The 10,403-nt window shown below is 51.1% G+C and overlaps 1 protein-coding gene across 1 annotated transcript in view; it reads right to left on the reverse strand.

The window, feature by feature from the left end:
* Positions 1-726: 726 nt before the first annotated feature.
* The window catches only part of OPRL1 (opioid related nociceptin receptor 1), a 10,273-nt gene continuing 596 nt past the window's right edge, over positions 727-10,403 (reverse strand). The window contains exons 2-3 of the mRNA XM_035893061.1: positions 1,508-1,863; positions 727-1,250 (exon numbers count right to left, since the gene is read on the reverse strand). Coding sequence (XP_035748954.1) covers positions 727-1,250; positions 1,508-1,863 — 880 coding nt within the window. The remainder of the gene's footprint in view (positions 1,251-1,507; positions 1,864-10,403) is intronic.

Raw genomic sequence — 10,403 nt, forward strand, 5'->3', positions numbered from 1 at the left:
CTACATTCATCAGTTTTGACAGTCCCTTCCCACCACCTTGCTCCCCTCTCGAGGGTTTTACTGCAGACCCCGTCCGCATTGCCCTCCCCAGGCTCCGAGCCCCCGCCGCCCGACCCAGGGCGGTTTGAATTTCTCTTCCCACCAGCTCCCTCCTCTCCCTCCTCGCATCCTTCCCCTTCTGATGAGTCATCCTGGAGACGATCTTGGGTTTTTGTCTGACGCCTGCTGCCCGCTTTGGCTTCGGCAAAGTCTAAATTTCAGAGCGATGCTGCAGGAATAAAACCCGCGCCCGAGCGCCTGGTGAGCCACAGAGCTGTTAGCGCCTTGAACAACTCGGGGAGGAAAGAAGAAATGATGGAATAGTTTGCATTTTGTCTGTCTCCCAGCAGCAAAAGTGTAAGTCCCAGGAGCCATGCCCATTTCGAACCCTTAATTCCCAAATTATCAATAATGTTGCAAACCACCAGGGTTTCGCAGGAATCAGAGAGCTGATTTCAAACACATTCCTCGGTGCAGGGTGCGCTGGAATTAAAAATACATCTCATGGGCTCACTTTTTCTGCATGCTCTTGCAGTATCCGGTTTTCCCAACCCCCAAAATTGTTTCCTCGGTTTCTCACCTCTCAGTTTTGAGGTCCTGCTAAAGGGCTGTTATCTGAGTTAGCTCTGACGTGGGGGTGGTTGGACTCTGCTGGGTGACAGCCACCATGGGAATTTCCATGCCTAGTCAGGCCGGATTGTTAGTCCCCTCCGAGTTCTTGCAGGCGTAGGCCACATCCTTGGCGATGCTGCACATCCTGTTGGACATCTGGAGCTCGGTCCGGAAGGCGGTGGGGAAGCAGAACTTCTTGAAGCACGCCTTAAAGTTCTCATCTAAGAAGGCATAGAGCACGGGGTTCAGGCTGCTGTTGGCGTACCCCAGCGCGGTGCAGAAGCAGGAGATGGCCAGCTCGAGCTCACTTTCTGCCTTGGCACCCAAACACTGGACCAGCACAAAAATCTGGATGGGAGTCCAGCAAATGATGAAGACTGCCACCACCACCAGGACCATTCGGGTGATGCGCCTCAGGTTTCGGTCCTTCTCCTTGGAGCCTGAGAGGACGCGGACATTCTTGAGTCGTCTGATCATGAGACTGTAGCAAATGGTGATGATCAACACGGGGATCATAAAGGAGAAGAGAAAGACACAGATGCCAAACACTGGATCCCAGTAATCCACAGGTGAAGGGAGTTTAATTAGACAATCAATTTCTGCAAGTCAAAAAATAAAAAGGAAGAGAAGATCAGCAAACCCATATAAAGAAAAAAGCATCTGCACATTCAGGTTAATACTGGAAAAGCAGCGGCAGTGATGGAGAGGCAAGGGCAGAAAGGAAAGAGTTAAGATGGCTTTACAGCAGAGAGCTCACCACGCTGGTGAAATGGGTACCCCTCTCCATCAACTCCCCAAGCCCATGGGCTCTCCTGGCCACCACCACCTGCCACCCACTGGGTGCATTTTTACTGACCGTTGTTTTCATTCTCCGCAGATCCCATCACCATCGCTGGGATGCCAAAGACCGAAGCCAGCGCCCAGATGCAGACATTCACCACTTTGGCCTTGTGGGGAGTGCGGATGTCTAGTGCTTTGATGGGGTGGCAGATGGCAATGTAGCGGTCCACGCTCATCATTGTCAGGGTGAAGGTGCTTGTGAACATGTTGTAGTAGTCTATAGAGATGGCAATCTTGCAGAGGACATTGCCAAAGGGCCAGAAGCCCAGGAATGTGTCTGTACCCTGGAAGGGTAAGGTCATCAGACACAAGGTATCAGCCAGGGCGAGGTTAAAGATGTAAATGTTGGTTGCAGTCTTCATCTTGGTGAACCTGAAATGTAGGAATGAGCAATGGTTAGAGCTCCCCCTGACCCTGATGAAATCTACTGAAGAGGGCATTCTGCCACTTCAGGAAGGAGAGGAGGTATTTTTCTCACCTAACAAGAGATTGAACACAACCCTTTCCTTTCTACCTCCCACACGCTTATCAACACACAGCCTAAGCCAGCTCCTACACCACCACAAATGGTGCCTTCACAACCAGTTTCACGGGCAGGAGAAGCTTCTTCCCTTAGACTGCAAGTGAGGACCATGAAAGCCTGAAGCTGTCTACCCAGACTATGCTTTTTGAAAAATGACTTCAGTAACGCTAATCTGGGATTTCCTCACATATGGCTTCATTATTATAAGTATTGGTGAGAGCTTTACCTGGTAAACGGATTTGAAAGGCATCATATGGTCCAGGGGTAAGTTGATGAGCCATTTTATGTGGGCTCATAGCCAAAGACTATGGCTAATGTAAGCTATCAAATCAGAATGGGCAAGATGGCCAGCCCTAGCCAGTGGTGAGGAATGAGGTTTCTATCAGAAATCAAAACATCACAACAGATCTTTCTAAAGAAATGGGTAGTTTGCAGATAAAGTCATGAGTCAACTCTATTTCAAAGGGGTTCTATCATTTCTATATTACTTCTATCACATGAACCGACTGCCCCAAGAGAAGATTACCTTACTCAAATGGTAACCATCTTTTTACAGATGGGAAATGGTGCAAAGCAAGATGTGATCACCTACCCAAGGATAGACGCAGAGCCTGCAGAAATGGAAACTCAGCGGTGACTCTGAATCTGACATCCAGGATGGTCCTCTCAGGGGCAAAATAAGGGCTCAAATAGGTCTAATTTTGAAACTACAGCTCATCTATCATTGACTACACTAACAGCCTTTGCAGAAACATTGCCAGAAATGGCAGGCAATAGTGTGTGTGATTAACAGAGGGCAAGTTCATTTGAGGGTAACACTTAAACCCATAAACTGCTGCCCTATTTGCAGTTTGATAGGTGTTGGAATATTACAGGGTCTGATTTGACCTAAAAAGCAATTTTTGTCAAATAGATTCAGAAGAGCAAACCCACGACTGTGATCCTCAGCACTGCACCCCGCCTCGGTGACCTGAGCTTCAGCTCTTGGTAGGTTACATGAATGCTTGGAGGAATGTTATCACCGCCACGCTCTGAACTCTGTTGAGACACATGGTGACATAGAAAGGTCTGCAAGAAGAACAGCCAGGGGATCCACAGTCCAGAAGATAAAAGTCTATATTATTTTTTTTTACCCCTTTAGAGCTCTAAGCTCTGCTTGTATTAAAAGTCAGATGTTTGAAAACGGCTTCAGAAAGCAAGAACAAACAATCCTACGTTTGACCTTGAAAGCCAATGGAAGCTTTTGGAACAGATGGACGTTGATGGAAGGACTGGAGGTCCCCACATAAGCCTGAGTCAGGCTCCTCCTGGCCCAGAAATCACAGCGGCCGAGCAAGACAGAGGGTTCTTAGAAAGCCATCCCAAATCAGATAAACTTATATAACCAAAAGCAATAAAGGAAAAATACCAGTGCCTTTCCTATTGTGAAGGGATGAGCAAGCAAAACACTTTGCAAATCCAACACCACCAGGCAGCTGCCAGGGCTTTAAAGCTTTGGGACTTCCTAAGCAGAACCACACAGAAACAGGCTCCAGCGCTGCGAACCCCGGCGCAGCAGCATCTCAGGGGGAAGAGTTTCGCTTTTTTGTTTGAATTCTTGCAGTTGGCATAGATGAGGCAACGCACGCAGGGAGCATGAGATGGGTCTGTGAATGGATCCAGACACTTTCCTCTCTAGGTCAGCAGGGGAGGTAACTAAGAAATTTAAAAAATTAAGAAATTAAACCACTGTTCTTTATCAGCCCCCACAAAAATAAGTATTGTCAGCTTAGGCTCCAGGAAATTATTCAGTCACCTAAGACTGGGTTAGCAAAGGTCTCCTGGGCCCTGTGGTCTTCCTCTGTATCCCTCAGACCTGGCTGGGTTCACCCAAGCTTGTGCCAGTCCACCCCTCCAGGAGGTCTGGATTTGGAGGCAGTTCATCATGCCTCTAACCCTGACTGCTTTTACTGGTGTTCTAGCTCCAGGGAATAACAACTGCAGCTTTGAACCGTGATGGGCAGCTTCACCACTGTGAAACCAAAAAAATTAAAGAGTTGGTTTGGTCTTTTTACCAGTGGGAGAAACAAGCAGCAAACGACCGACCTCTACCACCCATCCAGCATCCACGGGTGACAACGTTGCCTCCATGCGCGCTCCTGTAGCTTGGGGCACCCCAGCTAACCCGGAGCTTGGGGTGCACCAATTGCAAACCTTCGGCTCCCTCTTGCTCCCCTCCATCCCAGGGGACCTCGCTGGTCCTTCTCCTCCAAGATGCTTCTCAGCAAGAATTCAGAGCCCAGGTGCCATCGCTCAGCCTGGCCCTGCCAAATCAGCTCTCCCCCAACGCACAGATCCTCTCTGCTGCCCCTTCCCTCGCTCCCTCGGACGCAGGGACATGCTGGGGCAGCTGGGCCATCACCTACCTCCTTCAACCCACCTTCAAGTGGATGTTAAGGCTGATTTTTGTGCTCTTGAGAGGTGGGGAAATTAATTTACACCTAATTAATTACTTCTAGCTCCACTCTCTCTCTGCACACTGAGAGCCAACAGCCATTATCCCAACCAAACAATGTTCCCAAACATTTCCAGAATGTTCAGTACAAACAAAAATCAATTAATCACTTATCTGTGGATTAACCTCTTTTTCTTTTCCTCCCCGGGGAACTGAGAGTGTTCTCTTTCTTAATCTGCACAAAAAAGACAAATTAAACTCTCGGGCTTTAGGAGGCACCTAAGGTGCCCCCCACGGCACAGCTCGATGCGGACAAGCCTGTGGCCTCCATGGAGGACATTAGCTCCCTGCTGAGCCACTTTCTTACACTTGGTCACAGAGGCAATTTCCTAATGGAGCATCTCCCACAGGGCAGGTCTCAGCTCTCCATCCAGCTCCACCTTTGTCACAACAGTAATTGCTTTGCTCTGTTCCCCCTGCTGCTGAAGCCTAAGAGGAAAAACATCTGGATATCAGCTCAGCGCTCTGCTTCCCCCTCCTTTTTGCTAAAAGGACCTCAAGCAGCATTACCGTGCTTTGGCGAGGGGAACCCACCGAGGAGATGGGTAGGCAACAGCTCTTCCACATACCAGGCTTTGAGGTCCTGTTTTTTTCCAAGGATGGATTCTGTCCCTGTCTGAGCCTCAGGGTGAGCTGCAAACGGGTTGTTTTAGCACCGACCCCTCCTTTCCACCCAGCCACCCCCAGGCTGCAGGGCAGCAAGCAGCTTCGGATGCCCCAGGGCTAAGGACCAAGCCAGCTGCAGCGAATCTAGAACCCAAAATCCAGCTGCAAACACCAGGGGCAGAGGGACCAGAGCAAAAAGTCTTCAGCCCTGGGGAACCATCAGCGTTATCTCCAGGAGCTCTCTGCCTCTCGGAGCCTCTTGATATTCGTAGCTCCAGCTAATTGGGATGCAGACAGTGCTGTTCACCTTGAGCAGCTCCCTCCGCTCCCACCCCACGCCCTGGCATCAGCCGCAGCCTTTGCCGCCCTCCCCGGACATGCACAGGGAAGCAAAACAGAACAGAAAAGGCTTGGGGAGGATTTTTGCCGAGCTGCTCCCAACCTCTGCTGATGGAAATCGGCACTGGTTCGCTGACATCTCTGCTCCCACAGCCTGCTCTTTGCTCGCAGGTTGCACGAAGCTGATATTTGATCTGGCACGTACCAGCATGATTTGTGTCCTCCCAGCCATACACCCACACCGTGCCCCTGCTGCTCTGATCACCTTTTCAGACCCCCCTCATCCTCAAATTACCCAATTCAAGCCGGTTTATTCTTAATGGTTCAACAGGCCACAAAAAAAAAAAAGGAGAATTTAAGAAAGCCAATTTTAAATCACTTTGGACTATGAAGCCAGATGCTACAGCAAAAGCAGCCAGCAAGACCAGCGCTTAAAAGCCTATTAATTACCTGGCAGGATGGTGACTGACTAGCAGGGGTTAAGGAGTCTGCTGCCAGTCAGGGAGAGCAGTGACATTTTGGGACAGACAGATGATTTTCTTGCCCTCTGGGTCTCGCTGCAGTGTCTGGGTGACACTGGTGCCCTCCCTCCACAGGGTGCTCTCTGGGGACCAGCGCAGACGGGGACATTGCATGGTCCTGCTTGCTGCCACGCTGAGGGCAAGGGCTGGGTGGCTGCTGCTGCAAAAGCCTCTGCAGCTTGGCCGGGGGCTCATAGGGATGCTTGTGCAACCCCGAGCGGGTGCATGGCCACCAGGAACGGTGCTTCGGTCTAAGGAGGGCGTTTGCCAGCATCTGTCCTGCAGCAAGATGCTCTCACCCCCACTCGTGTGCTGGGTCTGCCTCTACTGAACTGCTCACGTCCTAAATGCTGCTGGGAGTCGCCCAGTCCCTGAAAAGCACTGGGAACCAAGTCCCACGTTAGGCATCACACAGTTACTGCTGCACATTCCCATCCGCTCATCCCACTGAAGCTAGGGGAAACCAAGAGCCCTCCAGAACCCATTGGAGCAGCAGGGGCTGTGTCGGCAGGGGGCCACAACACGGCTGCTGTGGGCTATGTGGCTGAGCCCAGCTCAGGTGGGCTCATGGGGGCCTGGAAATTGGGGAGCTGCAGACCTGCCCTTTGCAGCGGGTCCCCCCCCCACACTCACCATGCCATCCTCCCCCAGCTCCAGTCACTCTGTACAGCACAGAGCCCTTGGCATGGGTTTGCCTTCTCTACAAATTCAACAATATCCTTTTTTTTTTTTGCCAGGAAAAATGAAAAAAAGGGGGATCTGGAGAGAGCCGAGGTCTCAGATGGTCCTGCCAGCATCTGCTGGGTCCACGCCGCATTAAACACTCACTCGGATTTCAGCTCCCAGACACGCAGCTGGTCGAGGCTCTTCCCTTAGAAAGCTTTCTATTAAGAAATCAGCATCTCTGCAATGTCATAATTAACTTCATTTTCCCCTGCCTCATCACAGCCAGCTGCCCTCACCCTGTTCTCAGGGTTCCATGCAGTTTGCAGGCAGAAGAGCTGGCGCAGCCATCCCCAGGCAGCCGCCCAGCACCGGCACCTCCCCGGCACAGCCCTCCTCCTAAAGCCTCACCTGGAAGCAGAAGATAAAAGCATAGAGGTCCTAACAGCCCTGACCTGCCCGGACAGCTGCTTAAAATGCTCTGAAACAGCATTCTGCAACAGGGAGAGCTGAGCATCCCCAATACTTTCCCGGGCTCCCAACAGAGAGCAAAGAGCCCTAGAAATGAGGCATCATTCCCACGGGGGCCGGATCCAGGCAAGCAGAGCCAACGCCAAGGAAGGGAGACCTCCAGATCATCCCTGCTGAGCATGGCAGCAGCGGGACGGAGCAGGGGACACCAGAGGACTCCCTGGGCCAGAAGCTGCCCGCAGTCCCCGGTCCCTCCCCTGGCACACCAGGGGTGGCCTGGGGGTCTGTCACACCCCACACAGCAATGCTTTGGTTGCACGTGTGTGTGGGTCAGCATCACCTCCAGCCCCACAGATCATCCATGGCCATTGCAAGGACAATTCATTCTTCTCTTTTCTTCCTAAAAACACTCTCCGGCATCCAGCCTCACAGTGTTCAGTGGTGGATAAGAGGGACCTCAGCAGCCTGGGTTCCCCCACTCTCCCCCCACCCAAACCCTCTCTGCCTCGTGCTGTTCAACTCCTTGTGTGGCGTTCACTAAAAAAACAGTACAGGAAAGAGATGCAGAAGAGCAAACAGCAGGAGGAGGGAGGGGAGGCGTTAGGTCTGCTGGCAAGGAACTCCACACCGAGCAAGAAGTGCAAAGCTGCACACAAGGCAGGGTCCCTCAACAGGCCCTTTACTGTCCAGGAAATCGTGTTCCTGATGAGAGCACTTCTTGGTCTTATCCAATTAGTGCTGCTCAGCACTGGAAGGGGATTGGCAGTCACACGATGACTGTCTCTATAAATTAATCATTCCAAATGTTAAATCACTCCAAAGATAATACAGATGTAAGTTGGGTTCTACAACAGAGGGGAAAACCCAGAGGAGGCTTTGGATTAGTATTGGTGTGTGAAGTGCCAGGAGACTTTTAAACTTTTCCCTCAGTGCTGCAAAAAACTCATTCAAGAGGAAGAAAATCCAAGCCTTCCCAATGCCTCCAGTTTCCTCGAGTGCTGATATTAGAGTCTTTGTATTTCCCAGCTCCCTCTTAAACAGGAAACAATTACCGTCTATGTCACTGCACCGTTCTTTTTCTGGAAGATAATACCCCAGCTCCTCATAGGTTGTGTAGCATGCTGGAGCCTGGTTAGCCCTGGTGAACTATAAGGATGGAAAGCAAAAAAAAAGCCAACCAGCTTTTGTAGGGTGCACCATACCTGTAGATGGTAGGGGTGCAGCACAGAGGGTTTGCCAGTCTGGTTTCCATTAATGGAAGAGAGACATCATTAAGAGTCCCAAAGCCCCAGGTTGACTTGCCAGTAACCAACGTTCAGCCTACTGATAAGAGACGCTATTTAAGGCGCAAAGCCCAGAAGCACCAACGCTCCCATCCAGGAGAAAAACCTGTGCTTGAGAAGTCATCAACATCCTCCTGGCATGGCCACTAATTTGGCAGCTCTGCATGAATCTGTGTACGTGACCGGGGCCTAGACTTTGAGATGCTGAGTCCTGTTTCTCACCAAACCTGCTCCTGACCTTAACAGACAGGCAAGGAGAGAAAAATCCTGGGCAGAAATAACCAGAAGCTGCCATTGTTCACCAAACCAAGATGGGGCATTTCCCTGGGGACAGCTCAGCGTTCATCTCGGCCAGTACTGAGCTCCCAGGAGACACTGATGGAGAGAAACGGGAGCTTCCATGTGTGTTCTAGCTCAGTTAGAACTTCCCCAGCACACATCATTCAAGTGGCCCCTCCAGGCTCACACAGAAGTTTTTGGGGGAAAACAGAGATGAATCCCCAAGGAGTACCCAAATAATTAAACCTCCTATTAATTAGCTCTTTGGTATTTATAGGGATTTACTGGATAAAGGGGAAACAGAAGTGGAAAAGGCCTGGGGAAAATGGGGCTGACCCTGCCTCAGTTTTCAGTTGTTCAGAACCAGTAAAACCAGAGGACACAAAAAGTTCCAGGGGAAATGCCAGTGCTAAACCCCACTTTCTTCTCCTGTGTCCCATTTATCCAACTGGAAGGTATCAAAGCCAAAGAGGAGCAGAACAGGAGCCACCATTTTGAAAGAGTGGCCCCACATAGCCACGGCACATGTCCACCCTGACCCGGGTGCTGGTTTGGGACACTCTTCTCATTCCTGGTAATACACTGGGACACTTCCCATTCCTGGTGATACACCAGCCACAGCCCTGGGCAGGTCCAGCAGCGTCCTCCTGTCCAGATCCCACAAGACCTTTGCAGACAGGGAGAAGATTTCTGCCAAGGCTTCTCCTTCTTACATCCATCTGAGGTGCCTGCATGGGGCATGGGCTCCCTTCCCCTGCACTCATGCTGGCTGGTGTTCCCAGGGATCGCCGTGGGACAAGGACTTCTCACTCCCAGAGCCCCACCACGCTTACACACACCCACAAACACCGTGCCTACTCGGGTGATCCCTACCACACTGAACAGAAACAGCAGCTCTCAAACGTGGCACTGCTGCACTGGAGCCCTCCTCTCCATCTCCAGACTCCCCAGGGCTAACGTGACCCCTTCTCCCTGCCATAAACTTGGCAAGAAAAGCATGGGCAGGCAGTCTGACGAACGGTCACATCGCTTTGCCCTTGCAGCAGAGATTTAGCCACCGTTCAGTGGCCTGTGATACCCAAGACTTCATCTTGCAGCATCTTCCCCAGCTGAGTTGTGTGTGTTCAAGGGAAAGGTGCTTTGGAAGCAGCAGGGCTCCTGGCAGGAGCGAGACTTAATCTCATCAATGTCTGAATACCTGCTAAATATTTTCATCCTCTGTTGGAGGAGAAAACAAATTGATCCTGCCTTTTCTGTGCTGGTAGCATCCACCTGCACCAGGATTCTGCTCTGAGACACGTATAAAATGGAAGCCCTCTCCTAAGATACAGGGTATGGAGATCACAAGGGGGTTGCTGGTGTTTGACACAGAATCACAGCCCTAGCGGTTGCATAAAACTTATTTTGTACTTATGGGGGGGACAGGGTTTCTGATTCCAGGAAATAGGATGGTTTGAACCACAGCAGAACCAGACAGGGACACTTAAAATGCCAGGAGCATGCAGGGAGGCTGGACGGTGCTGCCGGAGCAGCGCAGGTTCTGTGCTCCATCCCTGTGCAAAGTCCCCCGTGCCCTCCCCGCTTCAGCGTGAGGAGCCAGAGAAGTTGCCTTCATCCCTGCAGCATCCCATTGCATCTTACTTACGCCTAGAGCTTCCAAAGAGTTGGAAGAGCTGCATTCATGATTTTTTTTTTCCTCCCTGTAAAAATAAGACCAAGCCTCCCAGCAGGCT

This window comes from Egretta garzetta, unplaced genomic scaffold, assembly GCF_000687185.1.
Source record: "Egretta garzetta isolate BGI_Z169 unplaced genomic scaffold, ASM68718v1 scaffold84, whole genome shotgun sequence".
Lineage (NCBI taxonomy): Eukaryota > Metazoa > Chordata > Aves > Pelecaniformes > Ardeidae > Egretta > Egretta garzetta.